General features: G+C 33.0%; 1 protein-coding gene across 1 annotated transcript in view; it reads left to right on the forward strand.

Annotated features, from left to right (window-relative positions):
- Window positions 1–3,505: 3,505 nt before the first annotated feature.
- Window positions 3,506–24,144, forward strand: part of LOC143244415 (exosome complex exonuclease RRP44-like) — a 31,370-nt gene continuing 10,731 nt past the window's right edge. Inside the window, 12 exon segments of the mRNA XM_076489030.1 lie at window positions 3,506–3,865; window positions 8,979–9,136; window positions 10,550–10,749; window positions 13,752–13,837; window positions 14,504–14,671; window positions 16,629–16,649; window positions 16,651–16,788; window positions 17,258–17,377; window positions 17,668–17,805; window positions 18,668–18,814; window positions 20,228–20,344; window positions 21,808–21,909. Of these exon segments, the coding sequence (XP_076345145.1) occupies window positions 3,647–3,865; window positions 8,979–9,136; window positions 10,550–10,749; window positions 13,752–13,837; window positions 14,504–14,671; window positions 16,629–16,649; window positions 16,651–16,788; window positions 17,258–17,377; window positions 17,668–17,805; window positions 18,668–18,814; window positions 20,228–20,344; window positions 21,808–21,909 (1,614 nt within the window). The 5' untranslated portion in view covers window positions 3,506–3,646.

A 24,144-nucleotide genomic window follows, 5' to 3' on the forward strand; every position in this document is an offset into this window, starting at 1 on the left:
AACTCGATAAATAGATATAGTATATAAACGTTTTTCAACCTAGTGGATAACAATATTAATACCAAAACCACAAAACAATTGAAACTACATTTTAACAATCAATTCACGGGCCGCTGGAAAATTGTGAAAACAAATACAATTACACTTTGTTGTAAGTTTTGATAACATTTTAGAAGAGTTTTCAGATCACAATTACCAAAGGACTCTAAATGCTGCTACAATGTTTGATAATGAATGAATGCAAGCAATAAAAACCAGAAGATAACGTTTTATTGAGCACAAACAACAAATAAATAGCGACATGACTGATCCAATAATAATAATAGATGTTCCCAATATTTCTGAAGAAAGAGCTTACTACCCCATTTCTTCACTTCCACCACAATTACGCTACAGTAATATTCAGTATAGGGCACAACTTCCAGCAAACCTATTCCAATAGATAATATTTTCTATGTGGTTGATTTTTTCGGATTAATTGTTTGTTTACTGTTATGCGTATACTTACAACAGGCCATTTGTTCTGTCTTACTGACTAGAGCTTACTACCCCATTTCTTCACTTCCACCATAATTACGCTACAGTAATATTCAGTATAGGGCACAACTTCCAGCAAACCTATTCCAATAGATAATATTTTCTATGTGGTTTATTTTTTTCGGATTAATTGTTTGTTTACTGCTATGCGTATACTTACAACAGGCCATTTGTTCTGTCTTACTGACTAGAAACCCAATTTTTAACACCATAAACCCAGAGACTTACCAATGAGCCAATGGAAGGCTTGCCGGGTTAAATTAATCTACAATATGCTTTTGGAACCCAACATAGCCTGGTATTTAAGGAGCTCGACTCGTTATTTGAGCTAAAGAATATCAGAATTAAAGCCCCAGGTCCAGAAAATATTAGTAATATAGTTCTGAAGAACTTGTCTGATACTAACCTCAATCACCTAGTATCAATTTTTAACTTCTTCTTGTTTTCAGGATACTTGTTTGTTTGTTTTGGAATTTCGCACGAAGCTACTCGAGGGCTATCTGTGCTAGCCGTCCCTAATTTAGCAGTGTAAGACTAGAGGGAAGGCAGCTAGTCATCACCACCCACCGCCAACTCTTGGGCTACTCTTTAATTAACGAATAGTGGGATTAACCGTCACATTATAACGCCCCCACGGCTGGGAGGGCGAGCATGTTTAGCGCGACGCGGGCGCGAACCCGCGAATTACGAGTCGCACGCCTTACGCGCTTGGCCATGCCAGGCCTTTCAGGATGCTACAACGAACATTTGGAAAACAGCTGTAATTAAAGTCATACCAAAAAAAAGACAAGAACCTAAACAATCCGAGTAATTATAGACCAGTCAGTCTACTAAATACTCTAGGTAAACTTATGGAAAAAGTAATTACCAACAGAATTAACTGCTTCCTTGAGTCTAACAAATTGATCAGCGAGAACCACAACGCAGGTAGAAGGAAAAGACAAACCACTGACCATTTGGTTCATCTCACCGAATCAATTTTTAGAGGGTTCAACGGCAAACAAACAGCTATTGCCACCTTTTTGGATGTCCAAAAAGCATTCGACTTAGTCTGACACAATGGCCTTCGGTATAAAACTCTAGCCCTAGGCATCCCGCACATTTTAGTCCGTTGGATATCAAGCTTCATCACTAACCGTACAGCTCTAGTCAAAATTCATACATCAGTTTCAAATTGATTCATCTTAAATGCAGGTGTCCCCAAAACTCGGTGCTTAGTCCGATACTTTACAATATTTGTGTTAATGATATATCCTTCCCTTAATTATACCCTAATTTTCCAGTATGCTGACGATATAGCAATATGGAGTACCTCTAGCAACCCCCATACAGCAGTCTACAGTGTTCAAACAGCACTAGACTCTGTCACTCAGTGGTGCAAGAAATGGCGTGTCGCCTTAAACCCCACCAAAACACAAGCCATAGCCTTTCATCGAAACGTCAATACGTACAGGAAAAAATGTAACAATATAAAATTAAGCCTTAATAACGTTGATATCCACTTCACTAATTCCATCAACTTCCTAGGCCTCACCGTGTCTCGGAATTTAACCTGGACACGACACTTCCAAAAAATCATTACTAAAGCAAGTAATAGAATATTCTTTCTAAAACGTATTAGTGGTTCTGACAAATGTTGCTCCCAAAAAAATCATTCTCACCATATACAAAGTATTCATTAGACCCTTTTTCGAGTACGACAATGCAGTCACGTGTAACACGTCTTGAAAACTAATATTCAGTATTACAGAATCTTCAGAACTGCACCATCAAAATTGCTTTTCGACTGCCCAGTTAACTCCCTCAGTATACCTCAATTCATTAACAGAGCTCTTACCTATACAAGACCGGTTCATTAAACTAGCTTATCCATACTACACCAAAGCAAAAAATAGAAACATTCAAACATGTCAAATATCTCAACTAGCTGACACCCCACAACCCTGGGCCAAATACACATCACCACTAAACAGGATCATTAATCATACTGATTAATACTATCCTTTGTATATGTTTATAATACTTTACATTTCAGGTTGAACACTGAGTGGGTAGATTTTTCGGCGACCACCCAGTAAAAGTGATTTTCTTCGGGCACTCCGATTTCCCCCACGACAAAATATTTAGCCATTGGATCTACAGATCCCTGGCATCCATGCCCTGAAAGAACCCCTTTCTCTACAACCTTTTTTTTTCTCTCTCTCTCCTTTCCTTTTCTTCTCTTTCTTTTTCCCCGGTTTTTATTTCTTCCTTTCTTTTTCCTTCCTTTTTGGTTTTTGTTCGCTTTTTGTTTTTTACTTTTTCTTCCTTCCCCTCTCTGCTTAGTTCAATGCAACCTGAGATAAAGCATGACGAGCTGCAGCTTGGATCTCTTTGCTACTTTACAAATTTCTTCATCTGAAGATCTTATCACAAGATAAAATTCACCCCCGTAGAAATAGCCCGGTCGTTCTTCTTCGCAGTCTTCCTGATTTCTCAGATTTTCCAGACATAAACCAAGACACTCCCCTACCCTTTAAGACAGGCCTAACCTCTGAACGCGTATGGGGCTGAAGAGAAACAACAGTTTCTGAGCACCCATGGTTTGCCTTTTGGGTTTTTCCCATGGAGGTTTAAAAACCAAAACAACTACCATGTTATATGTGGATTTGATCTGAGAATTGGGAATTCGAATTTCCAGCCACCGAACGTTCTTGTCCTGTATGATTACCGTGTTACTGAGTGGGCTAGCTACTCGATTATAAATATTCTTGGCTTACAAAAGTACTGCCCCAGTCCTAATTTGATGAAACTAAAATTGAAAATAACTAATTTCTTGATTATTATTATACTACGTTGTTTATATTTTTTCTGTAATCTTAGTGTCAGTTCAGTTTTAGTCGCTTTTTACAATATATATGTGTGTGTATTTATTTTTTATTACTTCTTTTTTTTTTTAATTAATTTTGTAATCCAAATATTTTCTTTATACGTTAGATGACGCGTTAGCTAATATGGCGTATTCCATCACAAGAAGTGTGTACTAGATACTAATTAAAGGAGAAAATAAGTGATTTACCACAATTTTTGACTAATTTTTTTATTGTTTTAAATCTTTTATACAATAGATATGATCACTTCGAAAACATTTGTAAAGAAGACGAGGAAAGGATCTGTCCTGAAAGTGGTTCGAGAGCATTACTTGAGAGATGATATATGGTGTGGATCGTCTTGTTGTGTTCAATGTTCTGATCCAAATCCTTCTTTGGAGAAACAGCCGAAGAGTTTCAGCACATTGTGTACAGAACCACACTACTTAATTCCAGATACTAATGTTGTTCTTCATCAGGTAGTATCTTTGCAGGCATATATATAATCAATAGTTGCTGTTTTTTGAAATACTAATACATGCAGAAGTGACAGTTTCATTCTAACGTTTTATAAAGTTATTTAAGTCAGGGCTTACCCTGGACTAAATTTTTCTGTAGCCAGGCTATTAGCCAAATGTTTTTTTGGTAGCCAATTTTAGCCAGATAGGTTTGATCTGTATCCAACCCTCCAGCCAGTCACATACGATAAGACAGTCAAAGAATAAATGACAACTAAGTTCTTATCATACATTTTATTTCAATGAATTTATCATTTACCAAATTTATTATAAAACAACAGTTTCACAGTTACAAAGTTCAATGTTTTTCACACACAAATCATTACAATAATGACACGGGAAGACGAGTCACTAAATTAAAAGTAACTGTTATTACATGCTGCTAAACAGGGGTCTCTCTAGACTTGCAAACCAGGGAGAAGATTTGCTCTAATTTTACAAAATTATGGAAAAGTATACAGTCAATAGCATTCTTTTCTTCTATAATATAATCTGTATAAGATGACTTTTCCTTGAGCTTACGAAGGGTGAGGTTTGGTCTGTTTTGGGAGACCACTTCTCCCAAGTCTCTCTAGTGAGAGCCCTGCTTAATAAAATATATATCATCACTCAAACATCACCAAACTAAACTTGACAAGTTTCAGTAACATTTATGCTGAAAATCTGAACACAAATTCATGACAAAATGAAAAAATATATCCATGCCTTGAAGCATGTCATTTTGTTGTGCCTTACTACTCATTTACAGTTACAACTGGTGCCTTTGTTTCAATGATTACATTAGAATACGTCTGTTCTTTTTTGTACTCCAGATCTTAAAGGCATGTTTAAAATCAAAATTTCCAGTGTTTGGACCATCTATTGACAGACACATGATATTTTCCAGGTTTCTAGTACTCATTGAATTCCTCAGATGTTTTTATCAAATTCTGCTTACTAAAACCTCTCTCACAATCAGCTGTTGAAACTGGAGCTGCCAGCAGTCTCTCTGCCAGTTCTGCACTTGCAGGAAAGGACTCTCTGTATTTTACTGCAAAATTGCAGAAACTTTTAATGTCTATTACAGACTTGTTTCCACTTTCAAAAGTAGATCTAGCAAATTTTGAAAATGATTTCAATTCTTGTTTTGTTCCCTCATGGCCAAAGGTTGACAAATAATCATTGATTGTGTCAATGTCTGTTGAAATGTCTGTGTCTTTGAGCAGTGGGTTGAAGAAATTTGTGAGGGAAGTCAAAATAGCTGCATCATCATTATCTGAAAACCTGTCATTCAGACTTCTTATCATATTTTCTGTGAACTTATCACATATGTTTTCTGCCTCAGACCTTTGAACTGCACTGTCTCTTATGGTATGCCCACCAAACTGAAAAGTGTACAGTCCATATGAATCTAACTGAGACTCAGCTGGCACCTCGTTCAGAAATTTCACCAGATTTGTTTTGTTTCATTTCCTCCAGACACTCAATAGTTGAAGCAAGCAGTGGGTGAACTTCAGAGAAATTAAGATTTTTCCTCTGAAATGTTTTTGACAAAATGGCTAATGGCTTCAAACAATCAGCCAAGTAATGTGACACATACAGAAATTTGAATGAAGTGATGGGTTTATACAAGCTAAGAGCTTTACCAGAGGTCTCTTCCATAAATACAGACACAAGGCTGGAGTAGTTGGAAAGCAGTGCATCTACTGCACCTTCAAAACTTAACCACCTGGTGTGAAAGATCTCTTTAAACCTCTTTCCTTCTGCATTGATAATGCTCTGCACTGCAGTCAAAGTTGCCATATTTTTTGGCGAGTACTTAAAAAACTTAAAGATGGAATTCATAATATTCTGGTACTTGACAAGATATGGTATGCTGTCAGCTCCTGTGGCACAACTCAAAGCTAGTCTGTGTGCGATACAGTGTGTGGCTAGGACACCTGGTACAAATTGCTTTAGTCTAGTAACTACCCCAGACTTTGACCCAACCATCACAGCAGCACCATCAGATCTGACACTACATAAATTTTTCACTTCAATACCCTTCTCTGATAACATACTAATGACTTTTGTAAAAATGTTCTCAGCATTAGCTTTGTAAAGTTCACAGATTCCAAGGAATTAGGTCTGTGGTGTCACTGTATTGAACTGATCCATCTCTCGTACATGAATGCAGACGGGTTATTGATTTTTATCTGCTTACCACATACTTGCATTAAAAAAACGTTGATGTAGTGAACCAGTCTAGCATTTTGTAAACAAACAGTGTTTCACTGGTATATTCCCCAACTACAATTTTTCTTCGCCAAAAAACAAAAATAATAGCCATTGGCGAATATGGTGAGTGACAGCGTGAGCCCTGTAAGTCATGAATTTTTATTTCATCAAGTTAGTATGAGTTAGTTCCATGTAACTGATAAGATAATTGAGGTATTAATGTGGCTTTTCCTTAGACATTAAAGCAAAACACTAGTGCTTTCAAAATTACAGGACCTTTATAAAATGACATACTTTGGATGTAGTGTGATTAGTCCAAAGGTTTTTTTTTTTCTAAATATAAGCTAAAATTGAATAAAAAAATTGTTGCTCTATAAGAGATGAATGCAATATATGTGTAAAAATGGCTGGTATGGGTAGAGAAAAATTGTAGAGAAGCAAACAACATTTTAATCTTTTTTGCTCATTGTCAGGTTCACAAAGAAATAGAGAGGTAACTGACCAATATCTGACCACATGTTTGAAGGTAGTTGTGTAATTAATTGTAGGAATGTAAAGGGCATGCTTAGATATTTGATTATATATTAATATTGGTATAAAGGTGTTTCTTTGTATTGGTTTATTTTGGGCTTGAGTTGTTGTATAAGTAAGGCTTCTTTAATTTTGCATTTGTGTATGTTTGTTTCTTTATTTAGTATTTGGGTGTTTTCTGTAGTTATGTTGTGTTTGTTTGATTTGCAGTGCTCAAAAATGTGGGAAGATGACTTTTTGTGTTCTTTGAATCTGGTTTCCATTTCACTACTTGTTTTGCCAGCACAGAAGTCGTGGCAGTTATCACGTATTTTATAAATAATGTTGATGCGGTGTTTTTCAGTGTAGTTTTTACATAGTATAGACCATAATTTTGTACCTGGTTTTTGAATAAATTTGTAATTAACAGGAATGTCATATTTTGTTACTAGTTTTTGCCAAATGTTGGTTATTTTTCTGCTGATGTCGGGAATATATGGTATGCAGCAGTATATAGTTTTGCAATTTTTTAAATTGTGTGATATATTTACATTTGTGAGTTGATTTTGCTTTTTTGTCTAGGTGTGTGCGTATAATGTTTTCTACAGTTTGGGGAGGAAACTTAGTGATGAAGTATTGTTTTATTTTGTCTAATTCATCATTAATTTTATTTGGTGAGCATAGTTTTATGGCTGTGCTTATTTGGTTTCTTAATATGTTGAGTGTTTGTTTCGTTTCATGTGCTGAGTTCTGAGGAATGTATAGTTCAGTATGGGTGAGTTTTCAGTGAATTTCTGTTTTAAATTGTGTATCTGTTCTTGTAATTTTGAGGTTAAGAAATGATATTTGATTTCTTTCTTCCTGTTCATGTGTGAAGTTGATGTTGGGATGTATAGAGTTAATGTGATTGGAAAAATTAAGTGTGTGTTCTGTAGATGTGAATCCTGCAATTGTGTCATCTACATATCTCTACCAGTATAGTGGTGGATGTAATGCTGTGTTAATTGCTTGTGTTTCAACTTGTGTCATAAAATTATTGGCTAGAACTGGTGATACTGGGTTGCCCATGCTTAGGCCTTTTGTTTGTATGTAGTTGTGGTTGTTGAACATGAAGTTTGTCTTCATCATGGTCAATTCTATGAGGGTTGCTAATTGGTTGCTGGGAATTTCTATTGATGGGTTAGGGTCTTGGATAATAAGTTCTAAGGCTATCTTGCAGGCTTCAGCAGTTGGGACTTCTGTAAAGAGCGATATGACATTGAAACTGGCCATTAAGGCTTTATGATTAAGTTGATTAAGGTTGGACTTGAAAGTAAAAGTCTTTGATGGATGGTCAGCTATTGGTCAGTTACCCCTTTCTTTCTTTGTGAACCTGACGATGACCGAAGAAGATTGAAACATTGTTCGTTCCTCTACATAGAGTTTTTCTCTATTCATACTAGCCATTTTTAAATATATATGTTTCTCTACAAGTGGCTATTCTTGTCATCACAGATGAATGCAATCTCATATGAAAAGTTTGTCAGGGGTTTGGGACACCACTTTAAATACAAACAACAGAAATATTTGGATCTACATTGTAGTGTACTGCAGCTCATACATTGGCTCAAAGTCGAGAGAATTTTAGTGACTGGAAGTTCTCAATATGTTTAATGGGTAGGGAATGCAACACAATGGAATAAGACTTGAATTCCCATTCTTTAAGAAGAGCTAGATTCCCAAATATAATCCTAATTTGTAAATAAGTGGCTTATGCAGTTCACACTACATGTCAGAGAGCTTAACTTGCAAGTGTTTTCCATTATTGTAACAACTGTTCATACCTGAGGGTAGATTAAAGACTAGATGTGTCACTATTGTATAAAAGAGCTTTGTGATCTAAAGTTTGATTATAGTCTGATAAATTGTGCATCACTGAATAATATGAATGATTTTTAGTGACTTAATGATAGTCTGATACAAGAAGTATTTGATGCATTTTTTTATTGTACATTCACTGTAGGAAGGTTTGTCTTTTATACTCAGTTCAAAGTGGCATGTTTATGTCCTTTGAATACAGTTCATTATTAGCAAAAGATATAATACATTTACGTGCAATTTGTTTCTATTCAAGCTCAATATCTTTTTTACTTCATATCTCCCACCAGTTTTTCACAACTGTTTTCCTATCATTGTTTTGTTTTGGGAACTTGCATATTGTTATATTTTAATTTGGAACTTTCAAAAGCTTGCTGAAAATTACCTGTTAGTTAATTACTTGTCTGTGTTTCAATATAAAGATGCAGAGATTTCAAACTATACAGATGGTGATATCAGATCTTTAGTCTAAGAATTGTGTTATTAATACTCACACTTTTTTTGTCAACAGATGGATGTTTTAGAAGATCCAGTATTTCAGAATGTCATCATTTTACAGACTGTGTTGCAAGAAGTACGTCACCGTCACTCCCCTATTTATGGTCGAATCAAAGAAGTTATGACCAATAAAGAAAGACATTTCCATTCATTTACCAATGAACATCACAAGTTAGTATGGATTCCGTATTGTATTGAGTTAATGAAATATATTGAAATGTTCATTACATTTGTTTTAAAATGTAAAATCTTTCATATATAAATTAATGAAAACATTAAAATAAATCTATAAAAGTGAGACTTTTAAATTTGATTAAATGTAGCTTTTGTTTCTTCTGAAAATATACAAGTCCTGTGCTTTAATTTACATTAGTGAAGTTGTTAGTTTAGCCTAATGGAATTTTATACACAAGACATTTTTTTTTCCAAATCTTAACATACATTTAGTGTAAAAGGTTTCCTCTTTTGTCCTCAGTTGAAAGTTGTAGGTCTGTATTTTTAACTGGTTCATTATTAGTAATATAGTTTGTTCTTGTCCATGCTTGTGTTAACAGAAAATGGTATTTAACTATTTCTCCTATAGAATTTTCTACTGCACTATGTTTCTGTTTCAACTTTAACACTGCATCTTTGGTCTTTATTGTGCCGTTAGTTTCATAAATATTGAAACTAATGACTTTTTATATGCTTTGTTGTCAATGTAGTAATCAGTTTATGAATATTCAATTTGGCTGGTATGTCAATTCAGTTTAAATATTTCTTGATGACGAGAAACCCACTTAAAAATGTATCTCAGAATGGATGCGGTTAGATGTTAGGTTACTTGCAACGTCCCTTACAATTCTGTATCTCTTTATGCTCTCGTCCCTAATACACGTGCCCAGCAACACTCAGTTGCAAACTCTTTCTTTGTTAACTTGAAGATGATCTAGGAAGGTCATAATCTTGTTCTCTGCTTATCAATAAAAGTGTTGTTACCCATACCAGCCATTCTGATATATGATTGGAATATTTTCAAATAAGTTCTTCCCTTATTCGACCTGAACCAACCATTTAGCTTAATTGCTGCACTTAAACCATTACATTCACAACATCTAGAACATTCAAACATGTTTCATTGTTTTACTTTACATTTACAAGTTAACTTCTCCATGTTGGCTTTCATAGTCTTGGATCTGGTCCAGCAATCAAAATCTCAAAGATAGTGTTAAATATCTTCTTTATCTTTAATCAAAACAACCCAAACCTTTCTGGAGTGACTAATTGACTTTTTATCCAAATCAAAATGCCAGTGTGGCTTGTGTGGCAGTTGTTAAGCATATAGAAATGTAATGATGTAATACATTTTATATTAAGAAATATATATGTAAAAAGTTAAAATTACAGAACGTTACAACAAATTATAGTACTTCATGTGTTGCATTTATTATACATATATATATTAATTATCTGCATGGTCTATAGAAAGTTATATAAATTGAAAATAGGAAAGTTGACCAATGACAGAAATAGTATAAAGTTTAAAGAATGCTAGAATAAATAGTTAATATATTACTCATACATATAATGATTTGTATTCTGTAGAGAAACTTATGTTGAACGAAAAGCAGGAGAGTCAGCAAATGATAGAAATGACCGAGCTATTCGGGTAGCAGCCAAATGGTATTCTGAGCATCTTGGTTCTGGTGTCTCAACAAAAAATGGAAAAGTTAATGTGGTTCTTCTAACTAATGATAATGAGAATCTTGCCAAGGCTGAAGAAATGGGTCTAACAGTTCATTCGTGTAAGTTTGGTGTTAAATAATTTGTTGAAAATCTAAGCATGCATGTGATGAGCAGAGGGAATAATATGATGTGAGGGTGTAAGACTAATGAACCTTTTACTTTCCTGTCTGACAGCTGGTCAAGAGAAATGTCTACATGGTGGTGGATTCTCTCATTATCTAAACAAATAGTTATTTGTGATAACCATGGAGAGTTTAGGATCACAACTTGATTTTCAGGTGCTAAAATACAGAACGTTATAGAGCATGTTGACAGTTTACTTGCTTGTGCCAAGGAACATCTTTTTGTGTAATGATGGTAGCAGTGAATAAGGTTGGAAACTGTAAGTCAAAAGATCTGCATAGAAAATATAAAGACTTCCTTTAGGGGTTTTAGGGATAGACATTTTGACATTGTTAGAGGTTTCCACTTGAGTTAGGTGTGGGAAGAAAGTACTTAGCAGGATCCTACAAGATTTAAAAGAAAGATTAGCAGGAATTTCCTATGAGCAATGGTTGGGCTTCCTGACTTAGGAGATAGTTTTCAGGGTAAGGGTGAATTGTTTATTAGAGATTGGTTTCACTCAAGCCAGGTAGTGTGCAGGATATTTGGAGATTATTTCAGTTACTATTATTGTTATCACATTAGGAGTATTAATAACAAAATGCATGAGCTCAGGGTTCACACTGAATTGGAAGACTGATATAATATTAAATATCAAAACTTTGATTCAGAGGACACTTATTTAATAATAGGGAATATATTATAATAGTAAGTATGGTGACATTTTGTGCAAGATATGAACTCTTACCTGTTCAATCTGAATGGTCAAGAATAGCTGTGAAGAGGTTGAGCATATATGGATATGGTGTATTATAAAGATATTGTGTGTTTTCTCCATTCTGATATGAATATGGCATTGTTTTATATTTATCAATTATTCTACATATGTGCAGTTCTCACATAATGGAAATTGGTTTTACATGAATGTACACAATCTGGGATTTCGTGGGTAAGACGTGTTTAATTGGCAGTAGTTATAAGCTGATTGACAAGATGGGTGATGCCAAGGTGAAACTCTATAATAATAAAGTGGTCTTAACTCCAGATAAATTGATTGGAATTGTTTACTGAGTCTTACAGAGAGGAAGAGATATTTCTTGAAGTGATGTAATATTATTTTTTCATACCAAATGATCAGGAACATAAACAGAAGAAGGGGAATTTTAGATTTATTATTAAGTATTAATTAACACATGGCAACAAGAGTTGAAATAAGGAAACATTTGAGAAAAGTAACCATTGGGAGATTAGCTTTTGGGTTTTTCTATAAGCCAAATTTAAGATGAATTTGAGGTCCTAATTTTTAGAAAGCTAATTTTTAAGGTTTTAATGCAAGATTGTCATTAGTGAAATGGGATTAGTTATAAAGTAATGTGGTACACATTTGGGAATTATGTTCTTAAAACAATTACTCCAAAAAGGGAGGAAAAGAATAACTGTGAAGATCAAACATAACTGGTTGTCAAATGAAAACCAGGGATAAGTACCGTAAGTTGGCAGATAGAACAGTTACCAGAACTGTTTGAGAGCTCAGGATTTTGAGAAAGAAGATATTGAGTAAACAGAAAGGCCTAGTGAGAAATTAACAACAAAAATTTATTGACAAATGTTAAAAATAAATCAAATGAGGACTGAGCCCTTGTAGGATGCTGATAACAAGTTTTTTTCTTTGAGGACTGTGAAATAGTTGAGTTTTTAGTTGTTTTATATCACTGAGTAGGTTAACAGTATTCCAGACCAAGAGCATTTCTGTGTTTTATTTGACATAATCGGAATGATATAGATGCTAATACCATGTGGTAAGTAAAATGAATGGGGTAAACAATAGGTAAAAATTACTTATTGATGAAGTCCAGAGAGGCTGGATCTTTGTTATTAGTAGTTTATCTCAGGGTTCAGCGCTCGAGTTACATAGTCAGAGAAAACAAAAATTACTTATTGATGAAGTCCAGAGAGACTGGATCTTTGTTATTAGTAGTTTGTCTCGGGGTTCAGTGCTCGAGTGTTTGCATCTTTTTACTTACACAGTGTTATTGATAATATCACTTAAGTAAGTTAACAAAGTTGGTTGATGATAATAAACTGTTGGATATTTCTAACTGAGATGTAGGTACCATGAATTGGTAGGTTAGCAGATATTTTATAATTTATATGAATTCAACATTTGACTTTTTGTAATTTTGGTCATACATTTAATATAAATGGAAACTTTTCACAGTGGTATATATGTTAATCAAGCCATTGAGGCAGAGCTATGTTGCTACAAATAAATTTAACAGAATTATAGGATGTATATTTAGACAAATAATTACAAGTCAAAAGAGATAATGATCTCTTTAAACAAATCACTAGTTAAGCCTCACTTGGAACACTATGTGTAGTTTTTCTCTGAATATAAGAAAGGATACTAATTAAATAAAAGGGTTTAGAGGAGGGCTACAAGGATACTTCTGGAACTACAGGAGTAGGTAAGACATTTAAATTAATTTTATCTTGAGGAAAGAAAAGGCAAGATGTGATCTGAGTGAAACATATGAGGTTATCCAGAGAGCCAACAGGTTAAGGGAATTTAATTTCTTTGTACTGCATCCTTAAAATAATAGAATGAGATAACACAAACTTATGGTTTGAAAAACCAGGCTTCACTTTGGTTAAGATGGATTTCTTTTGCTAAGAGGATTCATTTGTTAATTGCAGTAGTGGAAAGCAGCACTTCACAAGAGTTTAAAATGAGAATTGATAAATTTCCTGAAAATTTAAGAGTGAATTTGAAGTCTTACTTTTACTGAGTGGTTCAGTGTACAGGGACAGGCTTTGAGGGATCAGATGTTCTTGATGTTAAGTGAGAGAAAAGGAAAGATATGTTTGTTTTTATACCCTGTAAATTAATTTTATCATCTATAGATTTTGAAAATTATTTTTATGTATTAATGCCCAATTCTTTTTGGTTTTTTTCTAGTCTCTGATTATGTAAAGAGCTTGAACGATCATCCCCATTTACTTGATAAACTAGCACAGTTGTCAAATGAAAATGGAAATAAGGGGGTAAGTTGAGGTTTTATATGGTATAATTTTCAGTACAAGTTTATTGTACTGTTGAAAAGTATTGAAGTAGCATAAAAGTGATTCCTTTTGGATGCATAACAATATGTATGGTCAGTTGGTCCAGAGATGTTTTGGTTTTTACAAATGTGCCTTTCACGTGTTGATAAAAATTTTTTGTTTGCATGTGTTTGAAATTGATTTATATATGTAAATATAATAAAGTTAAGCTATTAGGGTTTATATTTTATGTGTGAATTTATTTGGAGTATATGGAAAACAAGAAATGTTTAGATAAAAGAAGTTACAATCATTTTTTAAAAGTTTATCAAACACGTAAAAGAACTGGCAACATATTTTAACCATAAGTTATATTTCTATGTTAACAGAATGATTCATTTCTTTATCACATTCTTTCAACAAACCAGAAAGATTATACAACTAAGGAACTTGCTAATCACCTAGAACAATTCACGTGCCTCAAATCACTTTGTAGATTCTTGAAACTACGAGACATTGTGATAAATTAATGTTAAGTATTGATAAAAGTAATATTTTTTCAGGGGAAGGCATTAAGAAAAAGGTTTTTATGCTGTTTTTAATACTAATAAGTTGTAATTTTGAAGTGTTAATAAGAGCCCAGAAGTTACCAATATTTCTTCTTTCCAGTCAGAGTTTATGAAATGTGGAAAGAAGTACCTTTATCCAGAACATCTTTCCTTATCACAACTGCAAGCTGGAATAAAATCAGGGAAGTTTGTGCAAGGAAAGTTTCAGAGGAGCCAGGAGAATTATTTAGAAGGTTTTATTTTTGTTGATGACAATGAATCAAACATGGTACATGGCTGCTTTTAACACTACTGTCCTTAGTTATTTTTATTTACACTTTTTGACTAAACTCAATTACTGTAACTTGTAACAGATATGAATGATAAAGTTATGTCAAGTAAAGAAGTCTCGTATTGTTTTATGATGTGATTTAGTTTGTTTTTTTAAACAAAACAAATTAATGTACAAACATTTGGTAATTGTTTCACTGGGAAGTGATATCAACTTCTGATAAAAGTAAACTTTCATTGATCAAAATTAAAAATATAACTTAGTAACAAGTATAGGTAATCAAGTACAATGTGAAAACTAAACTTATAATGGTTAGAATTCATTATTTCATCATTTGAATACTCTTCTTGTTAATGATATTTCTGTCCATACACCCAGTAATATCCCCCCAGTGGTGTAGCTAGGGGGGCAAGGGGGTACATCTGTCTCCAGGCGCAGCATCGGGAGTAGGGGGTGCTCAATTGATGTTACATAATTAGGAATTATGGCTTACATTTTATCACAAGGGGGAGCGAAAACTGAATTTGTCCCCAGGCGCTGAAAACCCTAGCTACGCTAAGGTTTTGTAGCCCAGGAGGCTTAAGTTACCCCTAAATCCATACACTAAGGTAATAATGTAGAATTGTAATATCAGGATAAGAAAGAATACAAAACTAAAATAGATGTATTCAATACTTTAATCAACAGTGTGTGAGTTCACATTGTTGTAAAAGTTTTGGGGCCAACCTCCTAGTAAGAAATATCATATCATATATGGTAAAAGTTATGCTTGGCTTTGACCAGTTTAACAGACTTAGGTTAATTCTAAATCCATAAGTAAGCTAACAATGTGAAATAATCTTCATAGTAATAAAAACTGCATACAATAAATGTAATAACCAATGTTGTTAATAAAACTAACCTTAAATAAAGCGTAAGGTGTAAACTAACTTAATATTTTTAGAAAATAAACCACTACCCATAAAAATCTACTATGATTTAATGACAGAATACCGAGGGAGATTACTTCTCCTAGGGACCATAAACAAAAATAAAATATGTTTATATTAGGCCTAGTAAAGTAAAAATATTATGTTGAGTGGTTGGTGTGCTGTCTAATGCTTTATTAGCTCTTTTGTTAATAAACTTCAAAATTTAACTGCCCTACATCATGAAGTATATCCTATAGTTATCAGTTTATTATATCTGTAGTGTATTTTGTTTGGTCAGTTAGGAACTTCATACCATATTAGTAAATTAACAGCATTATATATAAAAATCAGATCTTTACACCAAGTAAGTCAGCTAACAGTAATGTATACGAAAAATCAGTTTGATTTTTACATCACTTCAGTGAGCTAATAGTATTCTGTACAAAAATTAATTAGGTCCTTATGCCATAACAATGAGTTAATAGTATTCTATACAAAATCAGTTATCTTTTACACCACACCAGTGAGCTAATAGTATTTTGTACAAAAATCATGAATATTTATTACACCATATAAATTATCTTGTGTGAGCTAAGCTATTGAATGTTGAGTTCAGATAAAAAGTTTGGATTTTAATGATGGTTGTTTCTGACAGAGTGTAAATCTGAAACAGTATTTTTCCCTCACTTTTAGATTCAAATGTGTGATTGATTAAGTAAGAAGATTGGAGAATTATTGTTTTTAAAGCACATCTTTCATACATTTAGAAAGATTAAATATCTGTTTCTCACACTAACTTAAGCATTACCCAACTTAATTAAGCTTCATATTGGTCGCAAAGCAGCTAACTTATTAGTAAACTTCAGTTACAATTTGTGATATCTAAGATAAGTCTAAGAGCTAAATAAGAAAAAATAGTCCCTGGTAAACTTGGTTAAACATACATATATAAACGTCTTTGTCTCATGACATTACTAAGATTTCTGTTAGGGTGTTGATATATTGAGTAACATTTAACTATTGTGAATTTGATTTAAATTCAGATTTTGCTACAAGGACGGGGAACACATCAGTCGTGCTGTACACAATGATGTTGTTGCTGTTGAACTGTTGCCTAAAGACAGATGGTCCCATCCATCATCTGTTGTTCTTCAGGATGAATCTGTTAATCCAGATGATGATGAAGATGATAAGAAAGATGAGGTGTTTTTTTTTGTTTTTCAGTGGTAATTTTGGGTGTTTCAGTAGTTGTATTTTTATCTTTCTTCTGACCTCTTATCAAGACATCCATTTCCATAGAGCTTCATAGCATCTAATTCTATATTTTTAAAATTTAGTTCACTAATTATTTGTAGTTTATGTTAACTTAGTGCAAGTTAGTGTTAATCTTTAATTTTTAACTGCAGTTTATAGAATAGCTCTGAGTTTTTCTTCGAGTCCAAACGTTTAGCTAATAGCTCCACCTCTTGATCAATTCAAGATCTAATTACAGCCACGGCTATTGAGGATTCCCTCTTGTTTCATGTCATGAAGCGAGTGAAACTCTAGTGTGATACTTCTGTGGTTTTGTTGTTGTTTTTTTTTGTTTCATATTAAAAGCCGTATATATATATTGTATTGTCGGGCTCACATTTGACTATATATTCATACAAATGTTTGGTCGATTGTAAAGATGCTGATTAAAAGGGAGAGAACAAAAGCTGAACCTGTTCCAACTGGCAGAGTTGTTGGGATTATTCGAAGAAACTGGAGATCGTACTGTGGTATTCTTCAGGCTTCTCCTATTAAGGAGGTATGGTACAGTTGTGTTGATGTATCTGGAGAACATTTGTCATATATAAACTTCCAAATTTGTATACACACATCCAATAAAAAAGTATGAAGTTTGTCTATAAGCTTAGTTCATCTCTTGTTTGTTTTTTTAACAATGAAAGTCAAGTGTTAGTTACTTTTATTTATCTTAAGATTTGTATCTAAAGTTTTTACATACAAGTATTAAAGCAGGTGGTAGGGAGATTTAATGTTAAGTTTTTTGTCATGTTTTTATTTCACTCAGCATTTTTATTTAAAAAAACCTTGCAGGCAACCCGTCATCTTTTTCTTCCATCTGAAAAGCGAATTCCTAAAATACGGGTGGAGACCCGGCAAGGGGTATCTCTGAAAAAGAAATTAATTGTTGTAGCTATTGATGGTTGGTCCAGGGAGTCTAGATATCCACATGTAAGTGGTTTTCATGTTCATGTTCATTTCATGTTATTAGTTGAGGTTATATCTTCCAAGCCTTTTGAACAAATGAAACTGTGAAAGTTTTGAAAATTATAACTTTTTTGTGCAAAATACATGTTTATTTTTCGTGTTATCTTTGCATCACACGAAGTGAAGGAAACTGACTAAAAAATACCTAAATAATTTTAAAAATTCTAAGAGCTATGTCATATCAAATTTGAGCATTAAGCCTAAACAGAAGTAGGTTAAATTGAGAACAAGAACAAATTACAAAATTCGAATTTGTTGAGACATGTTTAGTTTTATTTATATCATTTTGACATTAGCATTCAGTATTGTGTATTTTTAATTAATTTCACTTTTGCTTACACCATTAACTTAAAAACCATTTAATTGTTATAAAAAGGCAGTGTATTTAAGGAGTTTACCGAACAATACTAATACAGTATTACAATGGGAACCCTGTTCTTAGCTGCTATATTCTAATTATCATTGTCCACTAGTTTGTTTGAAATTACTATGTGTTAAAAAAATCTTTTGATGAAAGTAAAATGATATTGGCAAACTGCTTTCTCTCCAGTCTTTCACTGTTAAATTAAAGATGGCTACTTGAAGAGAAATGAACACCACATGATAGAATCTGTGTGAGAATCTCCAGTTGTTCCCCAATGGTCACAGTGACCTAACTTGAAAAAAAAAGTTTTGATTTGCAAACTATTTTAGTATATTGTGTTATTGAATACCTGTTGTTATTTTTGTGTTCCAGAACTACAAATTTTATTTGCTAAATTAAGTGTGTTATTATGTAGTCAGTATCTTCTGTGCTTAAATTCTGAATCCATGGCTATTTCATCAGGGCCATTATGTACGCATCCTGGGTGACATTGGAGACAAGGAGGCTGAGAATGAGGTATTGCTGTTAGAACATGATATCCCACATCAAAATTTCTCTCAATCAGTTCTTGCCTGTTTACCCAAGTTACCGTGGGTCATTACTGAAGAGGTGAATTTTTCTTGCTTGTTTAGATTTAAGCATACAGTTTCTGTATTGTTCATTCTTACCAATAAATATTTGTTTTTAAAATATCATTAGGGAAGATTTAATAGGTTGATTTATGTTTTATACTGTTTATGTTTTAAATACTGTATTAAGGATGGACCTTTGGAAAATGCATATAGTATATCAGTTACTATGGTGATCACATATTGTCATTTTTCAGTTGAAAGTGTTACTAAGGGGTTTTCATATTAAAGGTTTATAGTTGAAATTGTTACTGTAGGAATTACATCTTGCAAGTTTTCAGCTGTGACCCTTGTGAGTATTATAGTAGCTTACAAAAGGTTAGTATTTAGCACAATTTCTACATTATCTTATAAAATTCCCGGCATGGCCAGGTGAGTTAAGGCATTTGACTCGTAATCTGAGGGTCACAAGTTTAAATTCCGGTTGCACTCAACATGCTTGCTCTTTCAGCCATGGGGGCATTATAATGTGATGGTCAATCCCACTATTAGTTGGTAAAGGAATGACCAAAGGGTTGGCAGTGAGTGGTGATGACTAGGTGCCTTCCCTCTAGTCTGACATTGCTAAATTAAATATGGCTAGTGCAAATAGCCCTTGTGTAGCTTTGCACAAAATTAAAAAAAAACAAACAACAATCTTCTAAAGTTTTAATAAATCAGGAAACATGGTGATAGGCAACATTTACACACACGCACATATTATTTTTTGCTCCGAAACTATCTATAATCTGACTAAAAACATACAAGAAAAATAAATTTAAATCTATTATTAAAAACTAGGTTAATTATACAAAGTAAATTTCATGCTGTCTGTGTTAATGAGCAGCTACACAGACATTTTGAATAACTTGTTTGGTAGATTACGTCACACAAGTTGATGAGTTGTTTCTAATATTATTGATCCAAGTGTTTTTATAAAACTCTTATACTGCCAAATTTAATGTACAAAAAAAATATTGAATTATCTTTTAATATTTTCTTGTTTTTATAAACTCTTGCTTTACTAATTCTTACTTATAATTTTTGTTTAGTGTTACTCCACTACTGTTTTAGAACTTTATTCAGGTCCCTATAGTAGAAATATGGTGTACTAGAAACTTTATTTATTAATTTCAAAGTACTTGTTGTCATACCATTAATAAAAATGTAAAAAATTAATAAAACAATGAATAGTTGTTTTTGTTTAATTAGCAATAAGAGACTTGTGTTTCAGGGTTTCATTTAGTGTGAAACAGTGAAATTTATCAGGTACTAAGTATTTCTATAAAACAACTAAACTTTCTCAGAACTTTCTGGTATCTAGAAGGGTTGATGTTAGTCTAATGATATTTTAGTTTCTGTATAAATTAATTTACTCTGAATAATTTGTTCTGGGGTGGTGATATAACTGTAGGATGAGAAGGTTCGTGTAGACTTGCGACATCTTGCAGTTTGTAGTGTTGATCCACCAGGCTGCACTGACATTGATGATGCACTTCACTGTAGAAAGTTACCTAATGGGAACTTTGAGGTGAGTTTCTTTGTGTGGACATTACAGGTTGAGACTTTTGTAACTGCAGAGGCTGTTGCTAGTGGTAGGGGAAATAAGATTTTAGATTGTGTCTACAGAAGTACTGAGTACAAGTCTAAAGAAGTTATAATTTATTTGTGTCTACAGAAGTACTGAGTACAAGTACAAAGAAGTTATAATTTATTTGTGTCTACAGAAGTACTGAGTACAAGTCTAAAGAAGGTATAATTTATTTGTATAGATCACTTATTAGGCCAAATATAGAGTATTGTAATCAGTCTTGGGCTTCGTATCTTAAAAATGAGACTTAACTAATGGAATAGAGTTAGACGAGGGTTACTATAATGGTATTTGGGATGGAGGGGTTGTCAAATGAGGAGAGGCTGAAATCTGTTGTTTTCTCTTGATAAAAGAGGAGTGAGTAAGGATCTCATTGAGGTGTTTAAGATTGGGAAGGAAATTAATAATGCATAATTTATTTCAAATTTAATTATGTTAATAATAGAACCAGGGGACACAAATATAAATTTTGGCAGGGTAGGAGTTATCTTTAGCTAAGACAGTTTCATTTTTCTAACAGAGTTGTTGGCCTTTGGATCTTGTAAAGGCAGTGAATTTAAGTGAGTAAAAAAAAAGCTGGATAAGTATGTGAATTATAAGGGCTAGCTTTAAGATTTCTCTTTTTATTATTTAGAGATTGGAACTGCCAATAGGTCCCATGTTGTTCCAAAACATTATATTCAATTCCATTTGAAAGCAAGGTGTAGATAGCCCAATAGCTTTGTGTCAAAAAATGCCAATAAACCAACCAACCAACCACTCAAGCAACTAGAAGATTTTTTTTTTAAGTTCATATTTATTGTAATAATTTCCAGTACATTTTTAGTAATAGCCTAAACCACACGTTCTGAGACGGAAGCCATATATGACACAGGGTATCACCTTGACTGATAATTTGCAAAGATCTGGGTTAATTAAGCTTGGTTAAAGTGTAAACTAGTGGGTCTGCTTAGAATAGTAATAATTCTTTATGTGATTTGATTTTTAACTTGGCTTTTTGCTAACAGGCATTCAACTTTTATTTTCTACCCAGTAATATTATTAAAAGCAATCAGCCAAATGGTTGTACGTGTCCTTGTAAAACTTCAATATTTAAAGCATTTTTAATTAAGATAAAATTTATGTTTGGTAGCATTATAATTAAAGAAAATATATTTGGACTTTTGTCTCATTTAATGTATTCAACTTTATACAGGCATAAATTTCATTATGAAGTACGTCATCCAGCCAGTTTTTTGCATTTTGGATGGTTATATATAAGTACTATTGTGCCTGTTATTTAAAAATGAGATGTGGTTGTAATGTATAATTTGTTAAACCTTTATGAAAAAAATTTGATAAAATGTGTTTTTACAATTTTAAATGTGTTGGCTAATTTTCACCTTGTTTTTTTTTTTCTGAAGGTTGGAGTTCACATAGCTGATGTATCACACTTTATTAAGCCAGGAACGGCTATAGACAAGGAGGCCTCCAACAGAGGGACAACAGTCTATCTCGTGGATAAGGTAAACCTCTTAATTTGAGATTGTGTGCTGGTTTGGAACGCCACCTGTATAGTCACTGATGTTCTGTTGTGTTTAGGTCTAAATTGCATAATTAATTTGATTTTGACTTCTGTAATTTGGTTGTTTAGAAACTAATATTTTATTGTCACTGATGGATTAGATACTTTCATCTAAGACTGAAAACTGCTTTATAACAGTGGAGAGAAAATCATATTAAATATTCTGAAAGTTTTTAATGGAATTATAGGTAACATCTATGCTTATAAGTCATATATACGTGAAGAAAAAATACATTAGTTGTAACTTCTGCATTTACATAGCATGTATACTTGTAGCCTACTGATTAGGGAGATCTAAGTGCACTCTGAAGGTTGCAGGATCAAAATCTATCCTTTCAGCTATTGGGCCATAATAATGTGATGACTGATCACCTCTCTACACTGGTAAGAGTGGCACAAGAATGGTTGGTGAGTGCTGCTGGCCAGTTGTTGTTTTCCCTCTGGTTAGCACTTCAAAATTATGGATGGCTACATGTAACCTTAGTAGCTTTGCCATAAAAACAAGAATATACACTTATAAAAAAAAATGCACGTTATAGCTTTTACACTTGTAAATTGTAAATGCATGGCCAGTAAGCAAAGAATTTGCTAAATTTAACAAAGGCACCATCTCGTAGTATTGTTTATTTAAACCAAACAGATGGAGATTGTTGTACATTAGTCATTGTTACAATATATTTCTAGTAACAGCATTCTTCCATTTAATCACTGTTATACCACTACTGTCACCTGGATATTGTTATACATTAGTCATTGTTACAATATATTCTGATTAATGACATGCTTCCATTTAATCATTGTTATACCACTACTGTCACCTGGATATTGTTATACATTAGTCATTGTTACAATATATTCTCATTAATGACATGCTTCCATTTAATCATTGTTATACCACTACTATCACCTGGATATTGTTATACATTAGCCATTGTTACAATATATTCTCGTTAATGACATGCTTCCATTTAATCACTGTTATACCACTACTGTCACCTGGATATTGTTGTACATTAGTCATTGTTACAATATATTCTCATTAATGACATGCTTCCATTTAATCATTGTTATACCACTACTGTTACCTGGAGATTGTTGTACATTAGTCATTGTTACAATATACTATGAGTAACAACATACTTCCATTTAATCACTGTTATAACAGTACTGTTACCTGGAGATTGTTGTACATTTGTCATTGTTACAGTATAATGTCAGTAACAACATATTTGTATTTAACCACTATTATACCATGGCTAATCTCTGGATATTATTACATGTATATATTAATTGTTGTTAGAATATATGAAACAAAACTTATTAATGGTGAACTTACTAATATACCAATTATTCACAGATATTCATCTCTTATAATGTTTTATACAGCTAATACAGTGAATGTTGTTTTTATTTTGTCATGAAAAACATGAATATTGTTGATAAGTTCTTGTAGTCAGTCCTTGTTGCTGACAAGCCCCTGTTATCATTCCCTACTGTTGATAAGTTCTTGTAGTCAGTCCTTGTTGCTGACAAGCCCCTGTTATCATTCCCTACTGTTGATAAGCCCTTGCAGTCAGTCTTTGTTACTGACAAGCCCTTGTAGTCAGTCTTGTTACTGACAAGCCTTTGTAGTCAGTCCTTGTTACTGATAAGCCCTTGTAGTCAGTCCTTGTTATTGGCAAGTCCTTGTAGTCAGTCCCTACTGTTGATAAGCCATTGTAGTCAGTACTTGTTGCTAATAATCTTTTGCTGTCCTCAGTGTTGATAACCTCTTGTTGTCCTTCATGACTCTTCATGTTAATTTTTTGAAATTATTTTTTCTACAACTTGAACAAAAGTAAACAAACCTGTTTAAATTGATATAATTATTTCAACTAAGATGGACATGAAAGTAAACAAACCTGTTTAAATTGATATAATTATTTCAACTAAGATGGACATGAAAGTAAACAAACTTGTTTAAATTGATATAATTATTTCAACTAAGATGGACATGAAAGTAAACAAACCTGTTTAAATTGATATAATTATTACACCAAAGATGGACACTAAAGTAAAAGAGTAGGTTTAAATTGTTTTTGAATGCATGTTAAAAACTTCTTTTGTCACTGTTTAATATGAGAGTGTAAGTTCCAGTATACAAGTGATGTTGTTCTGGCTACAGTTGAATTATCAA

The sequence above is a fragment of the Tachypleus tridentatus genome, chromosome 2 (assembly GCF_004210375.1).
Source record: "Tachypleus tridentatus isolate NWPU-2018 chromosome 2, ASM421037v1, whole genome shotgun sequence".
Classification (NCBI taxonomy): Eukaryota; Metazoa; Arthropoda; class Merostomata; order Xiphosura; family Limulidae; genus Tachypleus; species Tachypleus tridentatus.